This window comes from Falco peregrinus, chromosome 5 (assembly GCF_023634155.1).
Source record: "Falco peregrinus isolate bFalPer1 chromosome 5, bFalPer1.pri, whole genome shotgun sequence".
Classification (NCBI taxonomy): domain Eukaryota; kingdom Metazoa; phylum Chordata; class Aves; order Falconiformes; family Falconidae; genus Falco; species Falco peregrinus.
In genome coordinates, this window is record NC_073725.1 from 109,090,365 (window position 1) to 109,115,031 (window position 24,667).

Genomic DNA, 24,667 nt, shown 5'->3' on the forward strand with positions numbered 1-24,667 from the left:
ATCATGGATAGGTTTTCCAGTTAAGTCATTATCTCTCCCCGAAACTTCTGCCACCAAAGAAGTTGGCAAAGCTATTCTCCACTGTTTACCCTAAACTGCAGCAATCACATTGCTTTACATTTTTAGACTTTTCCCTCAAGCAGCAAGGAAAAGATGCAGCAACTGATGAAGTGACCTTTGATGCAGTGACATCAAGTTTTATAAATGTATTAAATGGTTCAATACTGCCCCAAATTAATGTATAATATGTATTGCAAGATACTTACGTATAAATACAAAATTGTTTTACCCTAGCAGGTTGTAGTTTTTCTTGACTGAGCAACACTATCACTTAAAGATCTTAAATTCAGTAGTTAATAACTGGCAGATAAATATATGAAGTCAAATTTACATTATGATTCTATTAACAGCCAATTAAAATGCTGAACAAGCAGGAATCACTTCTATAAAGCTTCCATTTGGTGCAGCTTCAGATGTGCATTTCACTGTACAGAGAACAGCAGAAGAGGCATTTTGTTGCCAAACAGATAGATCTGTACGACTGTTTCACCAGCAGATGTACTTATTCATCATATTCATTCTTGCAACAGTTTAGAAAATTATTAGATTTTGCCATCTGGCACACAAAGCAGTTTACTGTTTGAATTGCTTTTGTTTATCATGATGATGAAGTTATAAAAAACAGACAAACCTGCTTCCCAAAGCTAGAATATAACAACTCAAAGAATCCAGATGCAACGCGCCTGTTAGTTTCTCCCAACATTATTAAGCATATGACAATAAAAAAAATAAAAATCATCTGCATAGGTCACAGTACACATTTGGCTCCATGTATCCTCTGCTAGAAGGGGATGTTCCAGTGTAAAAAAATCTTATCTCTGGGTTTAATGCACATATCAATTGCAGGACACAAGTAATTGTATGTTTGTTTCATTCTTTTCTGAAGTTCAACAAATCATCAAGGGATGAAAATCTTCAAACCCATTCCTCCTCTTTCCTAACAGAAGAATGTTAAGCAGCTGAACAATGAGGCTGCTGAATTGTTACGGGACTTGTGTCCTTGTTAGCCTGCCCTTTCTGATCAATACCTGAGTCAGAAGAGTTCAGTTCCTGGTTCTTTAGTCCATCATGAACTGTCCTTGAAGACAAAATTCTGAAATGAAAAGAAGAAGGTTGGGAAAAGGGACAGATGGTAAGGGTAGTCACCTTTCAGTTACTAAACCCCACCATTACTTTTTTTTTTTTTTCCCTCTCTCCAGGTCGTCTTATTAGTCTGCTTTTTCATCTCTCCTGTTTCATAATAACAACATACAAAGACTATCAAATTCAGTTTGGAAAGGACTACTGTACTGCTACAGGTAGCAGCAATCCTTCCTTGCTTGAAATACATGGGCTACCACGCTGATCAAACACATCACACAAAGCTACCAACAATTTACATTTTCTGCCTCCTTTTAACTTCATTTCACATTTCATGGCACAAAGCAGCGTACAGTCATACCTTAAGCATTTTGAAAAAGATGGATTTCAAACAAAATACAACCAAAATGACTCAAGTACTCTGGTAAGAATCCCAATTACAAAACATGGAAGAACAGTCTGCTCAGTATTTTAGCAGCAATGAAAACATTGGCAGGGCTACTGACAGATCTGGTGTTTGTAAAGCGGTAAGAGTCCATAAAACCAACTGTCAGGCATTCTACTGAGCATTTTCAAGCAGGCTCACATGAAAGAGTTTCATATGCGTGACACAGAGTTTATAGATGAATTGTCGATATTGGTAGAATTCTCTTTTTTGGCTAGTCTGAGCCAAATTTAAACCGGGAAGGAACTATTAGAAGTTCATCTACTAAATGACAGCGCTCACACTAAAGCCAAATTTTCTGATCAGCTGTGTAAAAGCACAATTACATATTAAGACAGCCACACTTTCTAAGCATGTTTACATTATAGAAACTGTATTATTTGAGAAGGGAATACAACTTGAAGGGAACCTACTAATTTTCCCTATGAAACACAATTTATAAAAGCCTCAAGCACAAACTTATAAACACAGTCTTAAGATCAAGATAGTTTTTCTTCAATGCACTCCAATACTCACTGATAATGCAATCTTTTAAAATTAAAATATCAACAACTTCAAGCCCAGAACTTCAATGACTTGATCTATTTAATAATTCAGCTGAGTTGCACTAGCAATGTTAAAAAACCATGAGTTTCATGCTTTCCATCTCCTGCTACAGCTATGTAAGAGGTGTCTTTTTCAACATCAACAGGAACTAGCAGCAAGAAGATAAATGGCTTGCGGAATCTCTCAACCCTCAGTACAACAGTCCTGTAAAGCTAAATCTCCTCTAAGACAACATGATTTACCAATCAGAAAAAGAAAAAAAAAAGAAAACCAACCCCCAACAAAAAATAAAAGCAAAAACCTGTTACTTACTGTTTCTCTGGTTGAACTACTGCAATTTTTTTCTGCTTGTTTACTGAAAGGAAGAAAATGAAAAAATAAACAGCAAAATATGAGAGGCAAACAAATGAAATGCCTAGTACAATATATACAGTAGACTCATCTCCTCTAAGTTATAGGCCAACAAGAATCTACATGCAAAGTCACTGCACTGTTAGACAGCTGACCCATCTACACTAGAGGCATGCTGCCCCATGTAATTGAACTAACCCAAAAGGTTTACTTCAACTTTCACTAAAAATTCATCAAATCAGGCATGCATATCCCTAGTCTTCCAGGAAATCTCACCTTTTGTGCATCTTTGTTTGCATGGTAGCCCCTAAACTAGCTGTAATACCAGCCAAAAAAGGAATTATATCCTTTTCTTTTCAGCACCTTTGGGTGCTGAAACCTAACCAAAGGTTAAGTGCATAGGCCTAACTTGCCACTTCACTGACAGAGTAACTTCAACACTGTTCAACTTCGAAATGGCATGAAATTAGGTGGTAGAAACACATATGACTTAAGCCAACTGCTAGGAAGAAAACATTGTTGTAACTAAGAAAGTCAAGTAGACAGTGGGTCCGCTTCCTAATTCTGGCTTTCACAATTGGGTAATATCACACAAGGTAATGAAACATGTGCCTTTCCAGCAATTTCAGGCTGTCTCCAGTAAACTTCTGAATTTTCTTTGTTTAAAGCATCTTTTCTCTAATTAGGTTCCCTCCACTTCCTCCTCTATCCTTGGCAGCACAGGCATGTCTCAGATTAATTTCCCTTGCTTTGACTTGCAGCAAATGACAGCTTGTTCCAATCTTACAATTTTCTTATCTTTATAAACATTCAGGAAATTCTTCAGTTTCTCCAACTCCCATTTAACTTTATTAAAGAGACCTCACTAACTACTTGAGAGAAAACACTATCTTATGCTACTTACTAGTATGGTTAAAACAGGTAGGATATACTTTTCAGCATTTTGGCATTAGGGATCATCACCATCTGACCCATTTAGAAAGCTTAGTCCCCTTTATTTCAACTCCAAAATGTATACGCACTAACCACCATTCTGTTACGGCATTGCTTTGACTTGCACAAGTGCAAGTATAAAATCAGAATCAGTCAGACACATGGTGAGAACAGCTCAGACAAAAGTATATGCATAGCATGTGTGTGTGTGTGTACACACAGATATGATTTCTTTATTGTGACTAATGGAACTTTTCCCCGTGCTCGTACAGCATGCAAGGGTCTCAAGCCAACGCTGCCAGTTTTGGAGTTGTTGTATGGATTCCAACTGGACCTAACAGCCAGGGAACAGTTGCACAAGGCATAGATTCTCTGTACATGGTGAATGTTTCCAAATTCAGTGATGCCAGCAGTAATTCTGCAGTCACCTGCTCGTGAAGGTCTTGCCATCTCCATCAACCCTGCAAACCTGCTAACCACTGCAAAAGAACAGAACTGATACCTATTGCTTTGCGAGGAGGTCTGAGCTGATATCCATTCGTCTCACACCAACCCGCTGGAAATATATTCATTGATTCCACGCTCACTATACAGTCAGGGACGGGCTTCTTGGAGCCTGTTCAGTTTAGAGAAGCAAAAATTGAAACAACTCATAAAAATAAAAGCCCTCATTTGGTTAAAGCTTGCTATATGTTTGCCAGCTAAGCTGCTTTTACTTATGGCATATCTGGAACACAGCATCAATTGTTTATTCGTCTCCTTTTATTGACCAGATTCTTTCCTGACCTCATTTGCTTCCTCCTAAAGGCTGGAGATGGGAATTTGCCATCGACAGTTTAGCAGAGATGCACAGTGCATAGTAAGTGCATGCTGATGTACTTCCAATCAAGAAATGGGATTATAATGGAGAATGGCTGCCATAGGCCTCTTCTATCTTAATGAAGAGCCTATCTAGAAGTTTTCTTCCTAGGTCTGGTCAAAGCTTGCTCAGAATGCAAGTCACTCATTTGAAAAAAATCTGACAAGGCCCTTGCTTTCTGAAAGACACTGATCAGCACTTTGCGCAGTGCACGACCCTAGCACTGCCACACTGCAATGCACAAATGCCACTTTTGCCTGGCTTAAGCAAGCACTGCCACCCAGGGCTAAGTGGGAAACAGACAATGCCAAGGGGGGTTTTGCTGTGTTTTTACAGAGACAATGGTTATTTGCTGCCCATACTCTGCACACAGTGAGTTTGCTCCAGGTACAGCTTGAGTTTGGTGATGGTACTACACAAGAATCAATGCAAGTGCTACTCTCCTCTCCCACATCAGGCTTACCCTCCAGCTGAAGCCAGAGGTAGGAGTCTTTCAACTTGGTGACTGTAGCAATGCAAACTTCTTCAGGATCAACTGGGTTCACAGCCTCAAGTTTCATATTCTCTTTAAATCCGTGGTCAGAAGTTAACTAGGAAAAGGGCAGATCAATTCTGTAAAATACCATCTGTATATCCAGTACGTGATATGAATATCCATAAACAGGAACAACACATAAAAGCCTCAGTGTCAGAGTAACATAAATACTCATGCAGTCAGAGAAGATTTTAGACGATTAGCATATTGAATACAAGTAAGATATATTACAAACTACAAAATATTTAAGTTTAAAAATTGCTCTGTAGACAGACCTAGAAAAGAGCATGTTGGTACTCAAAAATAAGGATGCTGAGACTCACTGAAAAGAGTGAGTGCATTCTAAGCAACCAGGAGTTCTCTGCTGCTTGCTATGTAAGTGATAAGTCTGACAAATAGCCTGACCAGGCTCTCTGTTCTATTATGTTAGCTTGGAAATCCACTTTATGTATACAAATAACATCCCTGCCTCATCCAAATGAGTTCTGGCAGACAGCAAAGGAAGCTTTCTTTTCATTTTACATTTTTTGGATAAGTAGGATTTTACTTTATTCATCAATTTAGTTCATAATTATAAAAAAATTTCCTAAAACATTAAGAATGGATATTTACCCAGCTCTGAGGCTACTGAATTAAAGATAAGAAGTAACAACCCGACAGAGGACTCTTCCTCCCAGAGCCACTCTGCAACGTAATTACAGGATCAATACATTACAAATTCTGCAACTAGCTTACAGTGATCCACTCTTCTCAGAAAAGGGATAATAAATTCAATGACCTGTTCTAAGATGCCACAGCTTACAAGACAGAACAAGGGCAACAGGAATTCATAGCCAGAAACACCCTCTTCAAAAAAATGGTAATTATTCATTTTAATTTCTTCCCCTAAGCACTGCTATAGCCCAAGTATTGCAAATGGAATTGGAAGGCAGATGTAAATAGCACCCTTTTCTGCTTGACAAGGTATTGTGCTTTGGGAGACAGCAGTACTGTCACTGAACCAACAAAAGCCCAAAATCTAGCAAGTACTTCAGGCACTGACTAATGTAAAATGAGTATTTTGTACTAATTTAAGATGACTTGGTATTGGCTAATACAACGGAATGAATTTTTCAAGCTGAAAGGAGGGAAGATTGAAAGAGTACACCAAGTAAATGAAAATAAGGTGTATTAAAAGGCCCTGTTTCCACAATTACAGGACTGCCAAAGACTGATGCTGTTTTATGACTATTCCATGGACTCTTACACATCTCAATTTCGAAAATAAATCATTGTTTTGTGATCTGCTTTATCACAACTGAAGCATTTGGTTCACCACTTCCTTATGTAGAAAATGGGCACACACCTACTTTAGTTCCCATACATTTCTATCATTTTAACTTTCTATTTCCTCAGTTATCACAGGTACAGTGTTAGGGTACTCAAATGCATCCAGTGGAGGGCAACAAAGCTGGTGAAGAGGCTGGAAGGAATGTCCTATGAGGAAGAGCTGAGGACTTTGGGCTTGTCTTGTTTGGAGAAAAGAAGGCTGAGGGGTGACCTTATTGCTCTCTACAGCTTCCTGAGAAGGGCAAGTGGACGGAGGTGCTGAGTTCTTCTCCCTGGGATCCAGTGACAGGGCACATGGCAATGGTTCAAAGCTGCCCCCAGGGAGGTTCAGACTGGGCATCAGGAAACATTTCTTTGCTGAGAGGCTGGTCAAACACTGTAACAGGCTTCCTAGAGAGGTGGTCAATGCACCAAGCCTGTCAGTATTTAAGAGGCATTTGGACAATGCCCTTAATAATATGCTTTAACTTTTGGGCAGCCCTGAAGAGGTCAGGCAGTTGAACTAGATGATCATTGTAGGTCCCTTCCAACTGAACTAGTCTATTCTCCTTGGAAACATAATTTAAGTCAAAAACATGCAAAAGGTTCTTCTCTCTGGATTGAAGAGTGTCATTCACAGAACAGAAGAGAGATTTTTCTGCAAGAGAACCTTACCAAAGGGAAGCAGCTCTGGGGAGCTGCCTCAGCACCGCATTGTTTGAGGTAGTCTGCCCAATCGAAGTCCTGCCCAGGATAACCTAGGTGAAGAAAAAGCAAAGGGGTTACCGTAACAGCATGAGACTAATTTCAAACTGACATGAAGTACCCATCACTGAAATCTGTCTGGGTCGCTCAAGTTTGTCAGCTGACCAGGACTTCACCAAGCCACCGCAGGTCAGCCCACAGCAGGGTTCTCATGTGTTTGAGATACCCTCTTTATTTTCATTGCAGAGAGGCTTTGGGCCCATTTTTTACTTGAAATGGCATCAAACTGAAAGTGACTTTACAGAGAGCAACTTTAAGTGTGAATAAAGTACATCTAATAAGCAGACAAGGGCAGCGATTGAAACACGGGGAAGCGTCTGCATCCTTTTCACAGGGTACAGAAGAAATTAAGGAGAAATTTCTGCAAGATTACTTCACTGTTGTCATGCCAGCTCTTACAGTTGTTTTTTTTTTAAACAGAGCACTCAAAATATGCACAATATCAACATACTACTCTCTCCAGAACATGCTAAATACTAAGTCATTAAAGAGAGCAGTTGGACATCCTAAGAGGCTCATCAAGTTTGCTAACAGCTGTAAATCTGCATACATGTTTGAAGGGAAGAGTCTTAACATGGAGTCCATCAGGAGGCAGAGCATCCTTCCAAGAAAAAGACAAAAGTAAATACTTCACTTCCCTGTGATCTAGTAAAAAGCAGATAACTGAAGGGAACTGGGTGCAGAAGTGTGCTGCCATGACAGAGGCTGGCAGTATATTAACAAGGAGACAACTACAGCACTTATGCCAGTAGTACCTTGGAAGCATCCCCCTACATGGGATGCCTGTGACAAAGGCTTAAGAAATGAAAAAAAAATAAATTTAAACCTAATTTAAGAATATAGCATTAACATGACAGTCTAAAAACATGAAGTTCAACTACCCCTCACAGAGGGCCTAACCACAAAAGAACCTATTTATTTTTCTCAGTTTTATTAGTGCCAGTAGGGCTCTTGAGACCTCACACAATTCAGAATGCCTGACATTTCCAGGGGGACTATGAGAAGAGAAGCTTAAAACTTTTGTCAGCTCCAGTCACATGCCTAGAAAGCGAGATTTCATCTTTCACATGCAAAATTCTAGGTAATTGCTGGTTCAGGCAAAGCCACTCCTTGTACCTTACCCAAGGAAAGGCAAGAGACAAACATCCATCCCATGGTCTTTGCTCCCCTGATGTCACAAGCAGTTAAAGCAAAACTTTTAGAATTCTGTGGTGGTGAATAAGAGTACCGAGTCCCTGGTTTTACAGTACCACTGACATCTCCATTTTGAGAAAATGAATAAATATTTCATGGTTGAGGATCACTCCCCTATTCCCTTATGTCCTGAAGCAACGTTTCAGCAATCTGCTACCTTGCCTGGTAAGTCTTTCAAAAAAAATTACTTCATTAACTTCTAAGTGATAATCTAAAAATATTATAAAATGTTGGATAATAATGTTCCATTCTGACCAGAAGCAAAAATCCAATGCAAAGACTATAGGCATCTGATATGTTAATTAATGCTGAAATCAACATTGCCTTCAGCCCTGGAACACATACTCCATTTGTTTAAGTGTTCAGGTTTTTATGCATGACCAGCAACGCCAGCCACTGTCATCTTCTCAAATTCAGGCATGTACCCAGGAAACTTCAGATTCACTAACTCAAAGCTCCTGTTCTTCAGATTTTGATCTTTCTTGTTCTTGGCTTGTGCTACTACACATAATTCTTTTGCAAAAGCGTTGGCCTAAACCTACCGCTCTGGGGATTGGCAATCTACTTCCTTCAAAGTGCAGCAAGCATGACAAGCTTGCACAAACATACCTGGTGGGGGACTGAGATGCAAGCCGTTCTTCAGACTCCACTGCACAGGGAAAATACCAGCACTGTTGACATGACAAATGTAAGACTGGCTGGTTGTACGGTCTGGTCTCAAGTCATCAATTTCTATCATGAAATATTTGTCATTGTATACCTGTAGTCAGCAAAAAGAGAACCATGTGGTCTTGTAAGTAGCAGATTCTGTTCTACTGCTCTCTCTCCCCGATTTTGATAACTTTATGAAAGAGTTACACTGTGTGATGGAAACCCTTTACCTTGGAACACTGTAAGCATTTAAAATAAAAATAAAAATCAAAATAAAAAAACCCATAAACCAAAAGAGAGAATCTATAGGATTCATAAACCAGCAGACTCCTCTGCATTATCTTGAAATAAATAACCATAACAAAAGATAATGTATGAGCACTTCAGAAACAAGGTGATCAAGTGCCATATGGAAATTTCTTATGAAAAACGCAGAGAAATTAAAGAGTTTGTGATTCTACTACCATTCCATAATAACAAACAGATTATGTCAACAAGGCTGAACTGTGTCCCATGATGGACCCTCACAAGTAAAACCATTATGCTCCTGAAGTAACCAGGAACAGGGAAAGAAAGTATCAAGAAAAGTAAATGATTTTGCTTTGCTTGGAACTAGTTGCACCTTTTAGTAACAGGCGAGCACCTTATTTGAAGTAATGGTATTTTAGAGTTTAAAAGCGAGAGACCACCAAAATGTAAGATATTATATTGAAAGACTATCTCTTCTAAAGAAAAAGCAACAGTTCCTGGAAAATACATATTAAAAATAATTAAAATATGTCCTGTTTTTTTGTTGTACAGCAAGATTTTGGTTTACTACATCAAAGCAGGGCTCTTTAGAACCTTTCACCTGCTTACTAACACAGGAAGATAGAAGTTGCTCAAAACTTCTTTTGGGGGAGTTTTCGTTTCAATATTTAAATCCATGTATGGGCCCTTGTTTGAAAATCAGGCCATCTAAACATCAGAGCTTGCACACAGTAATGAAACAACATTTGCAAAAAACAAAACCCCAAAACCTATCTTCAACTGGATATTCAGATTATGAGGGTTATGTTTTAAAAATCTGGGTTTGACAATTTGAAGCATTTCATCTTTTGAGCTTGTATTTTTATGGAACTTCTCCCCTCCATTCAAACCCTATGGTCTCACCACCAGCAGCAAGGATTCTATTTCACAGCAACCTGTCCCCTAAAGCAGACATACAAAATACTTACATTTGAAAACTAGTGCAAGATTTTAAGATAATCAGTTATCTTCAGCATTTAAGAACAGAAGTAGCAACCGAATAAAACCTTAGCATGACAAGTTAAAAGAATCCTGGTACCTTGAGAACTGTAGCAGGAGAGATTACAAAAGGAGCCATTGGGTCAACAGCTTCTAACTTCATGCCTTCAGAGAATGAATGCACCCCAATCACAGGTTTATCCTGAAAAATAACCTATCAGTGTTGATTACCTGCTTTTCTCTATCAAAAAGAGAAGTACCTTACATAATTCAACTGAAGAGGATAACTTGAGTTTTTATTAGTTCATTCTAGGCAATCAACATGTCAGAGTACCACCAACCTCTCTATAATGAAAAGGTCAATTATGTCCTCTGAGACTGACAGTTTCCTGTCAGTTTTAGGAAACTGAGTCCTCAAGTTTTCATCCTCTGACATTCCCCACACAGAAGCAAGGTTTCACAATACAGGGTGGTCTAGTAAGTCAACAGAAATCAGCCCCCGCCCTTTAGCACTCATCATGAGCTACACAGAAAGAGAACTACAGAGGTCTCCATCTTTAGCCTAACAAAAACCTGCAAAACAATTTTTCCAGAGTTATGTATATCTTGCTCTGTGTATGACCCAACACATTCAAAAGCAACAGCACCTCCTCTTCTAATTTGCTTACGGGTCCAAAAGAAGCTGAGAAAAATTAACTAAGAACTTAAAGGACTAAATTTACAATCCTACTTCTGAAACCCCATGAAGATTAATTTTTTTTAATTTCAATCCAAATATATTTAAATTCAGGCTCATTAGTAACATTTGCTAATACTCAGGACATGTTATATACCACTTGTAACTGTATCAGTTACAGATTAAATGTTACACATGTTAAACTTTTCGATGTACTCACACAATGAGAGACTGTAGTAACCCTGCACTCCTCTAGGACAGTAATCCACCAGACCAGCTGGTGCACAACTGGAGATGTTATTATAAAGGATCAGAACCAGGGATTTTTCCTAGTATGGCAACTAATGGCTCACATACTTGCGATGTGTGTGTTGTTTAACTTAACAAGAATTGCACAATAGTATGCTAATTTTTTTATTACTCTTACTTTTTTAAACTAGAGAAAGGAAGAAAAATTAAAAACACCAAAACAAAACAGGGATAGAATTTTGAGTTAACAGTGACTGAATTCCCTGAATCATTTCTTAGCCTTTTCATGGTATCATCCAAAGCATTAAACTACACATATTGTGTCTTTACCTTAAAGAGATCTGTAGGAACTGACGACTCCTCTTCTTCCTCTTTCACCTTCTTTAGGATCTCTTGCCAATCTGCTTCACTCTTCAAGGACCTAATGGCTTAAGTAAACAGAAAGGAAAACAGTGAAAGAAGTCATCTTCCTTCTTCTTTTTCTTCAGAACACTTAGCAGTAAAGCCAAAAGTGTTATCTGTGATCCTCCAACTGCTAAATTCATGTCTGTTCAGAACTGCACTAATACCTGCCCTCTTAAAAACTCCTGTTTTCTTTGACGTTTGGATGTGTTACAAAAATGGACTGAAGTCAAGAAACACTGTATCACTCATACTCTGCCCAGTCTACTTCTTCTGAGAAAACAGAGATCGCATCAACACCAAGGAAAACTTCTGGAGAAATGTAAGACCAGTAAAAAAAATCCCCAGCTGTGTAATGCTAGCTTGTTTTAAGCTTAAGCAAGCAGAAAGTTCAAGAAACGTTCCCAGTTGTGCAAGTTACTCTTTTAGCATCTATAATTGCTGACCACACACCTCTCTTCTATCAGAGGAACTACTTGTACCAGTGCCATCACACACAAGGGATCCCTGTGAGTATATCAAAGCTCTTACATAGACATTAAAAGGAAACGAACCCACTAGCTAACTAACATTTTTAAAAGACATTATTCACTTAAATAGCACTGTGGAATCCATCCATCCAGTTTCTGTCAGCGATTTGGCATCTCCCTGATCACAATCCTGATTTCAGCAGAGATTGGTCAAGCACTAGAAAAGACAGCATGCTCAGCCATTTCAACAGAAATTGGTTTGGTTTCCTCAGCACAGCTTCTTCTTGCCATAAGGGGAAAACGTTAAAAAAAACCCAACACCAACCCACAACAAAACCGACTGTTCTTGTTAGAACAATTGTTTATGCCTTAATTAGCCTAGTAGACTTGGAGTCACAACTGCAAAAGCTCCTGTTGAGCACTACTTCAAAACCAGGTGACTCTTCCCCCTGCCAGGAATATAAACCTACTGAAAATAACCATGAAGGCAACCCCTTCCCGAGTTCCTCCCTTTCCACAAACAGGCAAAACCATTTAGCAACTTTTGAAAGAGCGGTTGTAAATTCTTGTAGGACTATTTACTGGTGTTTTCACTTAAATTCTGTTAGATACAATATTTGTCAGATCACACACCGATTATGTGACCACTGTATGCATCCAGAAGGCAGATTTAGAGCACTAAAGCAGCAGCAGTATTCTCTGGCCTCTGATGGCCATATAAAAGATAGATGTTTTGAAGTACCTAAAGGTGGTTGCAGGCTATATCCATGCTGAGCTGCCCATCCCACTTGATGAAGGAAAGGGTCCAAGTAGAACAGCCATTGGTCAAACTTGTCAGAATCCTCCAGCCCTTCATATCGCAATTTCAGTCGCCCACCAACATTTTCTACCACATTGACTATCCAGGCTTCCAGGGAATCCCGGATGTTCTGCAGTTCTAGCCGGGAGCCTGGTGCAATGAGATCCAATGGATTTTTTCCCCTGTGAAGCTACAAAACACAAATTATTCTGTACAACAGAACAAACCAAATCCAATACTTATTTATACACACTCCTTTTGCATAAATAAAGTATGAACACAGAAGTAAAGAAATACAGGTCCCTTACTAACACAAGACAACAGAAACGACAATGTTTAGAATCACTGGTGCTTGCATCAGAGCTTCTGCACTGCCTGTAGATACAGTCACATACATCATTTAATTTAAGTCCTCATATTCATTTTCAGAAGCATTATCACTTACATATTCAAGGTTTGAAGGAAGCATGAATAATCTTTCTAAAACTGAGTCATCTAGCATACAAAGATGACTAGACAGAAAACATACAAAGATAAAAATGTTAGCTGTAAAGACAATGTCAATGGCATTTAAAAACCATAATGTTCTGTACTTCACAACCAGACGCTAATATGAGGTGCAAATATTGTTTTAACTGCAGAGGAGGGGATAAAAAATTGGCTCTTCACTAGCAAAGATGTGAGATTTAAATGAAACAATAACCTAACCATTAGCTATAAAGAAAAGAAAAAAGTGAAAGAAATCCACTGAGAAAGAGGACAACATGAAAGCTAGATAAAGAAAGGATTATTTCCTTAGAGCAGGATGAAGGAGAAGCAGAACAGGAGGAAGACTGAAACCTAAGGGAGTTTGAAAAAGGTTTTTCTTTTGATAGGATTAATGAGGAGCCCAAACCTGCAGTGACAGATATGCTTCAGGACAGCACTATCAAAATTAAATACTGTAAATAGGAAACACTAGAGTGTAGAACTTCAAGGTCAGCAGCATACCACAATGCTCCCTAAACTTAAAAAAGGAACTGAACTGACAATCTGAAGAGGGTTTCCTTAATGACAAAGAGGAAAATCAAGACAAAACCCAAGACGCAGCACAGAGCAGCACTTACCCCCTCCAGCAGGTTAGCAGGAGCGCTGCATGCTCCTTTCAGTGCTCGGTGAAGGAATTCCTCCTGGTCAGGTATCTTGTCCTTGATACCTGAGTGAAAAGCGAGGAAGAAAGACTGTGATTCTTCCTGCCAGTTAAAGATTATTCAGACAACAAGACATTACTCTTGTGCTGCCTAATTCACAAGAATCTGCCGGACTTGCCAGTAATGTCTTGAAAGAAGAAACAAAACAACAAAGTCTTTAAAGGAAATGACAAAGCAGTAGAATTTGGTGGGCGATGATTAAGATAACCACAAGCCTCTGTAAAAATACATCCAGTTTTTAGATTAATCTAAGTCCTCTCCGGTAAAAGAGAAATCTCCTACTATAAGTCATAGAATTTCAGAAAAACATGGCAGACAACCTCAATTTATGACAGCAACACCACCTGCACATAATAGCAATTACAAAGACTACCTGTCAGGCTTACAAAGGACAAACCCATACTTTTTAAGGTACTCCCCACTTCTGCATGTAGAGCCAATACCTTCAGGCACTTTGAGAATCTTCTTGTTCTGCTCACACCAGCCAATGGGGTGCAAATCGGCTGTCATGATATCACACCAAAAGTCAGCCTTGCGGTCTTCCCCATAACCATCATAGCGCAACAGGAGCAGCTGCCCACAGGTAGTAATGATGGTGGCTACCCAGTAGGTGTTTTGGTCAGACTTGACAGCAACTTCTAGCTTCATACCAGGGGCAAAACCATTCTGCAAACTTGTATCCACCTGAAGAGGAAGAAGATTGTCACATTTCAGTACCACCCAGGAACTTTGTGGAACAACAGGGAGAACAATTTAGACATGTTCATTAGCAAAAAACTTCAAGCCAAATGCCATCCAGTCTCTTCAGAGAAACAACTTCATCACACTGTGTGACCCAAATCGGAATGCACACAGAATCATCATTAATGAAATCTCCTTTGCATTTCAGAGTACCTTTTCAACCTTAATCAATACCTTGCAATTCATCTTCCTGCCCTGGACAATAACTCAGCCATCACTGAAAAGCTTTCCAACTCACAGCTGGGTTGTCAAGCAGGGCAAAACTAAAGGTCAAACGCAGCAACACAATTTGACTTTCTCTCTCTTTCAAACTCTTTGGACAAAGAGCCTGTTTAAAGTACACAGGCATGGTTTACATAGCAACATCACTGTCTCTTCTGCCGTGGTCATTTAAGAAGTCACAAATCTGCACAAATTGCAGAATAAGGATTTTTAATGTCTCTGTCCAATAACCAAAGTAATTCTGTAAGCAGCATTGTTACATCAACTGCATGGAAGATGAACAATATGAGTTCTTCAGTGAACTCGTGCTTTGACAGCAATAAAGCACTGTGTGTGCTCTGTGTGGGCGTTACGAGAAGTGAGGACCTGACTGAACAGTGCTCAGATACTTAAAAAGAGAAGGTAAAACATTAAGTTTCTCATATCCCTAACTTCTCCTAGCTCAAACACTCCTGAAAGAGCAGGTCCCTGTTCTGCTCTCACTACAGTATGTTTCTGATTTATGCTTAATTCCATGGGTTCAGTCTTAATTAAAAATCTAATGTGTCAGTCTCCTGTTCTCAGCTGAATGTAACCGGTGTTTTCTTTCTTAAGTGGTCCCAAGTTCCATTTCCTCTTTGAATCAACTGCAAGAAAAGCTTTTAGTATAATGCAGATGCAGTAGGTATTTTCTGCGTTATTTATTACACCAGTTCTGCGCTGATGGTTCAGTAACTGCCATAGCTATTATAGTCTCATCAGCCATCACATACTGGTCTGCTAAAAATAAAACTAAAAGAACCACATGAGAAAGAAAAGCATATGCCTCTTAACTGTTCAAATCCTTTAGGTTAATACCCTTCACTTAAAAAAACCGTTCTTAAAAACAAAATCAGAAGGACCCAACACCTGCAGGTGTTTTGAAGTGGTATTACAGAGGTTACTTCTTCAAAAAGATTGCTGTCTTGCTGAAGAGGTATTACTAAAGACTTCATATTCGGATTCCCGAGAGAAAAGCCATGAACTTGACACAAAGTCTGAGGAACTGGGAAATCTGTGCAGCTCGCTCTACCCAAACTTTCAGCAAAGCCTCACGGTTGGAGAGCTGCATTCAACTAAACCAACAGCAACAGACAGAGCTTTCCCTGAAGTCAGGTGCGTTTTTTTGTCATTTATGTTCCTTGGTGAATACAGCGGAGACCAAGAAGTTAGCACCCTCTCCTGGCAGCTGGGCAAGACGACACGACGAAGTGGCTTAAAGCAAAGAACTTTGTTTCTTTGGGCTGGCTGAGCGAGCAGACTGGCTAGCAGCAGATGCTGTGGAAGCTCTGAGAATATTTTCTCTGGAGCAGTGGGTCTGAGAGCAGCAGCTTCCTGCTACGCACCCGGCCAGGTGAGATGGCCACAAGCAGTTAGTGACAGCACTGCCCAGGCAGCTCCAACCCCCAGCCCTCCTTCCCATCAGGTACCATCTCCCCCTTCCTTGGGCCACGTCACTGGCCAGACCTGGGGACCTGACTCGGCCCAGGAGATAATCATAAAGAACAGATAAAAGGTATTAAGAGCATGCAAGAACACACAACAAACACATACGTTCAGATGATGTTGAACGCTAACTTATTTTTGATAAATATTTACACACATAGATGTGGCAGAAAGGAATTAAAAATATTCAACATTTCTAGAGAAAGTGTATTTCAACTAAGGGAGGATGACAACATCGGCATCCAATGCAATTTTTTGGTAAACTCTTTCTCCTGCTATACTGTAAGCAAAACAGTCACTTTGATTTCAATATTATTTAACTTTTAAAGTGCAAACAGATTAAACATTAGAACACACTCAGTTTGAGGAAGTGGCTTACATTTTTCCAATGCATCTTGCTCACAGTAAGAACAAAATTTTCAGAATTAATATAAGCACACAAACATAAAGAAGTCCCCTCTCCCATCAGCATGTCTAGTTCTTTGCTAACACAGGCTGCGTAATCATGTATTACAGTTTCTTAACCTGATCAGGTACTCTCCTACAACATGGGTTAGGTATTTCTCACCCACCACTCACAATGGGAAGCTGGTCATAGTCTCATTACTCCCAATATTTAAAAAGAACAAAACAAAAACCTTAAGCTCCCATCTAAAATCTATGTATATTAATTTATTTACACATGTTCATTTGCTCTTGCACCAACATTATTCTTCAGCTTTGTTTTTTCCACTCTTTTTTTCAAAAGTGCAGAAGTAGTTCCCTCTTGGCTCTCCTGATGGTAGCTTATAAAATTATATCGTTCTTCAAGTCAAGCAACTAGTGCCACAGAGATTCTAGCTGGAGGGACCACCAGTCACTAGCGCAGATGTCAGTGCCTGCACGCTCTCCACTGAAAAAATCTCTCACCTGGTGTATCCTGGAATCACACTCACATTTTTGTAGGACTGTCACATAGACAGGCTGTCACTATCCACTGGGAGGCAGTGAGGTTCTCCTCCTCCTGCACCTTTTCCAGCCCACGGCCTTCTAAGGGACAGCAGAAATCCTGATCACGTGACCGTACACTACTGAATTTCTATGAGCAGCAACACCTAGGTGATGTGATGCTGCTGTAAATAAGCTTCTCTCTCAGCTTTTCAATTCGGCGTCAGCATTAACTTCCCAAAATTTTATGCCAAGCTTAATACAAAGAGGACATCAAAACTGGCCTCCAGACAAATTCTAAGGGAATCCAGCTAGCAAAATGCCTGACAGTTTTTTGAACACGCAGTCATCTGTTTCCACGCTCACCCCCCGCCCCTGCCCAGCACTGCAGGCACGCCGAGCCCCCAGGCTGGGTGCCTGTGCCAGGGTGTGGAGCGTGGCCAGCTGAGCTGTCGCACCGCCCACGAGGGCACCCAGCGCAGCAGGAGCGGACCGGGTGATGCAGTCCACGAGGGCACCCAGCGCAGCAGGAGCGGACCGGGTGATGCAGTGAGGCTTTGCCCACACCTGCCTGCCGAAGCACTCTCCACAACGATGTTACTGGCACCAGCAAAACTGCATTATGTTCTACACACGTAGTGAATAATAACAATAAAAAATGTGGGGTATTTTTAAACCTAACTATTTTTACCGACCGCAGCCACAGCAATCAGACCTCTTGTTTGACATAGCTGAGTTGGCACAGAGTACAGCGCAGGGGTAACGGTCTCATTCGAAGTGTTTCTCCTGCCACTTAACAAAAGAGAGCTGCAACGTTAATTCAGTTAGCCACTGCTGTAAAGCCGGCATTACAATCAGTTTTTATAACGTCCAAGCTATGATAGCAAGCTTCTTTAACAGAGATCAAGTAAGGTAAACCACACCAGAGGAGCAGACAGGCCAGTCCTCACGCTACTGCAAAATGCCATTGCTCTGATTCCACACTGCTCCCTCAATGTGGGCTGCACAGTCACTGTCACTCTTAAGTAAGCGTGCTCTTGCTACTGCCTCAGTACATTAAGGAAAAATAAAGCAAGCATAGCCCTCTCTCCTGCTGAAATGAGATACCTGAATGTTTATTTTGAACAAAAAGCTTACAATTACACCCCAGTGTATGGAAGAGCCTCTGCAAAGTCTACATTCACTGTGCATCTTTACTACCAATTGCCATATTTTAATATATTTTTTAATGTTTTGCACTTCTGCAGGTTATCTTTGGACTCAAAATACTTTGTGATGCTTCACAAACAGACCTTAGTCTGTCTTTCTGCTGATTTAAGTCTCCTGTACTGAAAGTGGTGATACTGGACCCGAAAGCCTGAGCACCACAGAGTGCTTTCCAAGCACTGTGCCACGCACAAGTCATTACTCTCACTGCCATGGTAAAAGACCCACAGCCAGTCTTTGAAAGACCAATTAATAGTAACTTTAATAGAAGCTGGGTAAGGATACAGGCTGGCAGTCTGGAAGGTGTTTCAGTTGTCGGAAAAAATCCAAAAGGTTTGGAAACCAGCACTATACTGCTCACCCTCACTGATGACCCAGTACAAGCAGGCAGACTTCACATTCAGATCTCACCCAATGGAACAGTGTGCTCCAGGGTTTTACCAACAAACATTGGATTAAAGATATTCAAGGGCAAAGACAAGGGCTTATCAAGACTTGATTCTATACATTAAGCCTGTGATCGACAATTATCCTAATCAGTTTTCTAACTACTACAGTCAACTGTTTGGCAGAGCTATTATTTTCTCCTTGGCCATCTTGAGAGCCACCATTAAAACCTTCTTTGAGAGCACATTTGAATTCCGCTGTTCAAGAACTATGCCACCAACTTTCTGAAGGTAGCTCCTCCATAGCAGTTGTCCAGCAGCAATCACCAAAAGAAGAAATAGACTGGTCAGTTTGGGCTTCATGAGAAAAATCAAGCTTATTTTCTGGTGCAGAAAAGACTAGGAGCCCCTCAACTTTCAGCACTTGCGAATGGGATTACCCTGTGCTACATACAGAGAGGAAGATGAGTGAAATTCCTCGTTTCTCTTTAGGAAACATGATTCTAGTTAGTCTTCCAGATTTGAGAGCATTAACTCATTCAAAGAAACCTTAAACATTCAGTGTATCAAAAAAACCCAACATGGGAGATGGTAAGTAAACACACACTCCCTTACTCACATGTTTAAAAGATCCATGGGGGGCTGCAGTTGCTCCTGTGTCTTCTAGATACTCATCCCAATTGAATTCCATTTCTTCCACACTGGAACCAGCATCTGGAAGAAAAGCCAAACACTTTCTATTTAGCAACCTCTTGGCTTAAATTTTAGGCTACTAAGAACTACAGCAAAACCTGCCTCAATTCCAAATGACTGAGTACACAAGTGTGCAGTGAATTTCAGTTACGTGTTTCAACACACAGACAATGCTATTTAGCCTTTCTTTGTATGTGAAGAAGACCTTAAGTTGGATCTGATCTGGAGAAGGGTGAGATCCTGAGGATTTTGGTTAAGCACAAATTATTTACAATTTGTGAGAGGAGAACATAGGCAGAAGAATTCTGTATTTGTATCAATAAGAGACTCAATCTGGTGCACTAGACCATCAGTGCACCAAATTAAACACCATCCAGGAAACAGTAATACCAATCATAAGAGGTTTTAAAAGAAAGACTAAAAATAAATACTGAAATATGGCTCTCTTCTTTTTTAAGTTGCATAGTATTTATGTAGGTGTTATAAAACACCAAAACCACAGAAACAGATTCAGGGTAGTTCTAAAGAAAAAAGCTCAAGACACAGCTGAAATCCCCCAGCCCCGGTGTCCCCTTCAGTTCTTGGCTCACTGCCCCGCTCCTTCCCTATTCCCATTTTCTCCAACACCTAACTTGCTCTGCTGAAAATACTCTACAACAAACACAGATTGGATTTCAGGTCCCCTATTTAGTTCAGCATGCAGCCACGTTGTATGTTTTCTACAGGCAGAGCGTGACATGACCAGGGAGGGTCCCACCTCACGTAAACAGTATTTTTAACCTCAACACACAAACTACAGCTTCAGGTTCGGCTGCACAACGGGATGGCAGTGACATGACATAGAAGTAAAACTTTTCATTTTCACTTTCAGACTGGTTCTACCATCTGCACCACTGTTGTCTTTATGAATGAACACCAGAGATTTCCATCTCTCAGTGCAGGAAACCTGATACGTTGTTTATATTTAAAAACAGAAATCTCTGTGTATCGCAAGCATGGGGAGAGCTCAGCAAATGTTACAGGACACCAGCATTTCCTACACACTCCGCCTTTCTTAGGACAGGTGGTAACTGCTGTTTCAAGGAGTAGTACCTTATGTAGGAAACATTACATGTCCAAAGAAACCAGTGAAGTACTATTACATGCCCTTATCAGACCCGTGGACATGCTAACAACCTGCTAAGTATGCTCCACAACGGTTCTTAGTCCTCAAATAGAGAGGGGCAAATATTTGCCAGAAAGTCTGAGCTACGTTAAACTGTTTAAAAAACGCTTCAAGTCTTGAGTGCAAAGTAGGTTTATTTTATCATCAACCTGATTGTTAAGCTCGTTCTTGACTTTTCATTGTAATTCTAGGAATTATCATTTCCCCAAATTCAGAAATGTATATTCAATTAGCTTTTGTTTGCTGACCACATTACCTGTTTTAAAGGCAGCTCTTAACTCTCCCAAACCCAATTTCATTTTGGTGTTTTAAACACAGTTGGTTGTACTGGCCCTACATAAGCCTCAGAGCTCAAAAAAAAAAAAATCAGAGCTTGAATATCACCACCACTTTTAGGGAAAAATTTTTAATTTACTAAACAAATAACCTGGAGAAGGACATAAGTAACTAATTTTATTTTAAAAATTTTTCAGGGAGTAAAAAGGTTAAGGCACACACCACAGCTGTTTGCAAATGTAGGTGGAGCTGATCAAAGCTTTGGCTGCAAGTCATTCTAAGAAAAATATAATTTCATTGCAAAATGTTGTTAAAGTAGATTAAAATTTCTTAACTCATAAAACAATCATCTTATTTTAATATAACCATAAAAATGCTTAAGTTCACAGCTCCAGAACCCAAGTGGGAAGAAACGTCAGCTCGAGCACACCAATGGTCAGTCAAAACCAAGAGCTAACTTGGATTTTTCTCCCACCTAGAGAAAGGCAGCTCATCCTTTCCCACTGAAAAGCACCCAGCTGCTCAACAGCACCAACAATCCTGCTTCCACCCAACTCCAAAAAAACATTTTTGTATGCAAAAAACCCACCGCTTGCAACGTCTAATGCATTCCTGTTTGAAGGGAAACATAAAGCAACACAACTGCTCTGTGCTTTTTTAACAAGTTTGAAAGCCAAGTGGCTCGACCTGGGACTGCTACACGGACCTTGAGGCTTTCCAGCCCTGCTCTTTACCAAACCGCTTGCAGCACCAAGTCTTCAATAACCGTTATCATCAGATAACTGTCTAAGGGGCAGTTAAGCTCCTTAAATGAGGCACAGGTCACTTAACACACTGAAAGGGTCAATTAGTAACTTATGTTGCCACCTAATTGCTACAAGAGCTCCAGAGAAAGCCAGTTTGCATGCTGCTCCAGCTACCTTTTGCTCTAACTACGGTTAAAACCATTTCCCAACTGGATCAGAGTTACCACTGGTCCTTTGTCACTCCACTCATCCGTGGTCTCTGCAGCCTGCGTGTTTTTTTATCCAAAAGAGCTGTTTCCTCCCAGGTCTGCGCTGCAGCGAGAAAGGCTCAGATTCCTTTCTGCTGTACATTGCCCCAATCTCACCAGCACACCCAGAAGCTCTCTTGAAACTCATTTTTCATAGGGGAAGGGAAAAAAAAAAACCAAACACACAACAAAATTTCACAAATTCCTGTCCAACACTCACTGCAAATTTAATACTCTTCCTGTTTTATTTTAAGGGAGTTTCATTGAGTCAGAGGGAATTTTTTTTAAGATTTATTAAAAAAGCACCCAGAACGTTGGCTGTTCTGTTCATTCCTAAGAGTTCAGCTCAGCTTGCATCTAAATTTTACTAAGGTTTATTAATTAAATGAGACTAGGTGAGTAGCCTCGCACTTCAACCACTGAGCACGCAGAGCTGGGGAGTTCAGGTGCTTTCATCCCTTTCAGAGGCTGCCACAGCTGAGGGCTGCGCTTAGCTATAGGATTTAACACATTTTCTGCTGCTTCTCATACACAGCCCTGCCACAACATTCCAGGTTATTTAGTGCAGCACTTAGTGAATCAATGTGGAACATGAAAAGCTCACTTGAATAAAGCTCCAAGCAAAAGTGCTGTATGAGATTTCATAGTGACAGCAGTAAATTAGTTTTTTAATTGTGGCATACAGTAGGACTACATAGACCATGAAAAATCTCAGAAATCAAATATATATTTTTTGACATCTGAATGGAGAAATACTCCAAGAGTATGGCGAAGGACCATCCCTCTGGTAAGGGTCATGCTAGCTGGAAATCCGAGTCAGAATACAATCGCTTTTCAGGTTTTATCGGCAGGACAGTTACAGCAGAGCAGGCCCTGTTTAAATCAAGCCTTTGATCTAGTCTGTTGGTATTTTTTGCAAGATGCTATTGCACAGCACCATCCTTGCAGGTTAGCAGATCCCAGGATACACAGAGGACCAGTTTAATAAGCTACATTCCTGAGGGGCCATATGTCTGTATTAAATGTCCTGATCAGTCTGAGTTCAAATTACTCTAATAAAACCTCAGATATTTACACCAGAAATCCTCACTACTGTGAGAGAACTTGAAAATTAATATGATGGATGACAACAAGCAAAACAATATTTAATCCATTTAATCCTAAAGCACAATTTACTAATCTAATGCTGTATGGGTGTACCTGTATGTTTGTTCTTTCTCCCCATATCCTTAACTGCTACAACTCCTAAATGAATTCAGCTTTCTACTACACGGAGACGTATTTTTCTTTATTAGACATTAGCTCAGCAGCAAAGCACAGCTTTGGTAAAGGTGGGAAAAGAAACCAGATGCAATTCTCATCTCTGTGGCCTTGTCATACAACTTTTTTGTCAGTAAAGCTTTCAAATCAAGCTAACATTTTCTCAAGTAAATCCTGAGAAGTGTCCTACACAAAGGTTCTGTGGAGAACGCTTATCTACTCTGAAGGTGAGAAAATGGTCTTTAAAAATATTAGAAGTTTCCTAGGTAGGTGTATCACTTCCCATTTATCACTATTTCTACTAGCATTATTGTGAACACTAACTCTTCCTTTCTGAATTTTACCATGAATTCTGTCCTGCTGCTCTCCAGCAGGAAGAGAAGGAATACCGAATTGTACCATTTGGACACAAGAAGGTAGTGAAATATTAAGGACACTGGCCCTTAAAAATACCAGCAGCGGAGAAAGACTACATCAGACTGTTGTGATCTTTGGATTCAAGTTAAATTCTCACTGCAAATAATTTTCATGCATCTTTAATGTGATTTAGTTGAACACTGTCATATTGGACATTTAAGTACATCATATTGAAGTCTGCAAGACCTTCAATTAAGGCTAACCTAAAGGTTTCTCACCCTGAAACTTAGATACATTTCAATCTGATTTTAATAACAGTTAATCTTTTCCATCTATACCAGCTGCAAGGCTATGAATAAATAAAGACAGGTTGGAATTTCAGCAGCTGAGAAAGACTGTGACAAGAATGAAAGTTGTCTTTTCCCCTCGCAGTGCAGGAGAGCCTGACAACCAACAACCTTGACCACTGTGTAGGTTCTCATAGGCAGAGAGCCTGTATCTAAAAACCAAGACGACAGAATCTCCAAAACCTGCTGAAAATCATCAAGCAGAAAAAAAAATGACACCAGTCAGACTCTGAAGGGAATGCTCCAGTAGTAGTTGGGACTGGTCTAGCTGAAAGCACTTCAGGAAACAATGTCAGAGGGCACAACAAAACCAACGTGCTTTATGCTTACGTGGGTAGCATTTGCTGGAAACCATCTTCAAATTCAGCAAGTAAAGCTCTCTGCAGTTACTCTTTGCTTTTCACAGCTACCTGTACTCAAACCACGCACAAAAAGGATGCTCAGGAAAATAGCTGTTGAGTAATTTCAAGACAGTATCAAACCCTTCCTAGCTATTCTAGAAGCACATAGAGAGGACTGCGTGACCTCTGATCCTTTTTGAGGAAGATGGAAAAATGTTAGTAAAGGTTTTGGTACAGGGGGATATGCTATCAGCCTGTAAACACCCCACCACTGACCACATATACATCTCCCTACTGTTCTTTGTCACTCAAAGCCTTTTCTCTTTCTTACACTACATGACAGAAGTTAGCAGTTTCCACTAGCAGAGGAAAGAGTATTTGCATGGGCCTGGAGACATTCTGCATACTTGCGCAAGCTGCTTTTTCTCGCTTATTTGAGGATATAACGGTGACAACAACTTCACTGATCAGCTATAATTAATAATCAAAAAGCACATTTCAGCATCATAAAGCAGATGATAGCATTCTGCTAAAAGCACTGTAGATTA

The 24,667-nt window shown here is 40.1% G+C and overlaps 1 protein-coding gene across 2 annotated transcripts in view; it reads right to left on the reverse strand.

The window, feature by feature from the left end:
* SFMBT1 (Scm like with four mbt domains 1) overlaps positions 1–24,667 on the reverse strand; it is an 80,399-nt gene that overhangs the window by 12,889 nt on the left and 42,843 nt on the right. Inside the window, exons 3-14 of one of the 2 annotated variants that reach the window (XM_055805918.1) lie at positions 19,306–19,400; positions 14,184–14,424; positions 13,657–13,745; positions 12,494–12,740; positions 11,210–11,307; positions 10,055–10,156; positions 8,686–8,836; positions 6,793–6,875; positions 4,738–4,864; positions 3,918–4,031; positions 2,444–2,486; positions 1,089–1,153 (exon numbers count right to left, since the gene is read on the reverse strand). In XM_055805918.1, the coding sequence (XP_055661893.1) occupies positions 1,089–1,153; positions 2,444–2,486; positions 3,918–4,031; positions 4,738–4,864; positions 6,793–6,875; positions 8,686–8,836; positions 10,055–10,156; positions 11,210–11,307; positions 12,494–12,740; positions 13,657–13,745; positions 14,184–14,424; positions 19,306–19,400 (1,455 nt within the window). Of the gene's footprint in view, positions 1–1,088; positions 1,154–2,443; positions 2,487–3,917; positions 4,032–4,737; positions 4,865–6,792; positions 6,876–8,685; positions 8,837–10,054; positions 10,169–11,209; positions 11,308–12,493; positions 12,741–13,656; positions 13,746–14,183; positions 14,425–19,305; positions 19,401–24,667 lie in introns of both variants that reach the window. The other variant, XM_055805917.1, reaches the window with a different exon arrangement.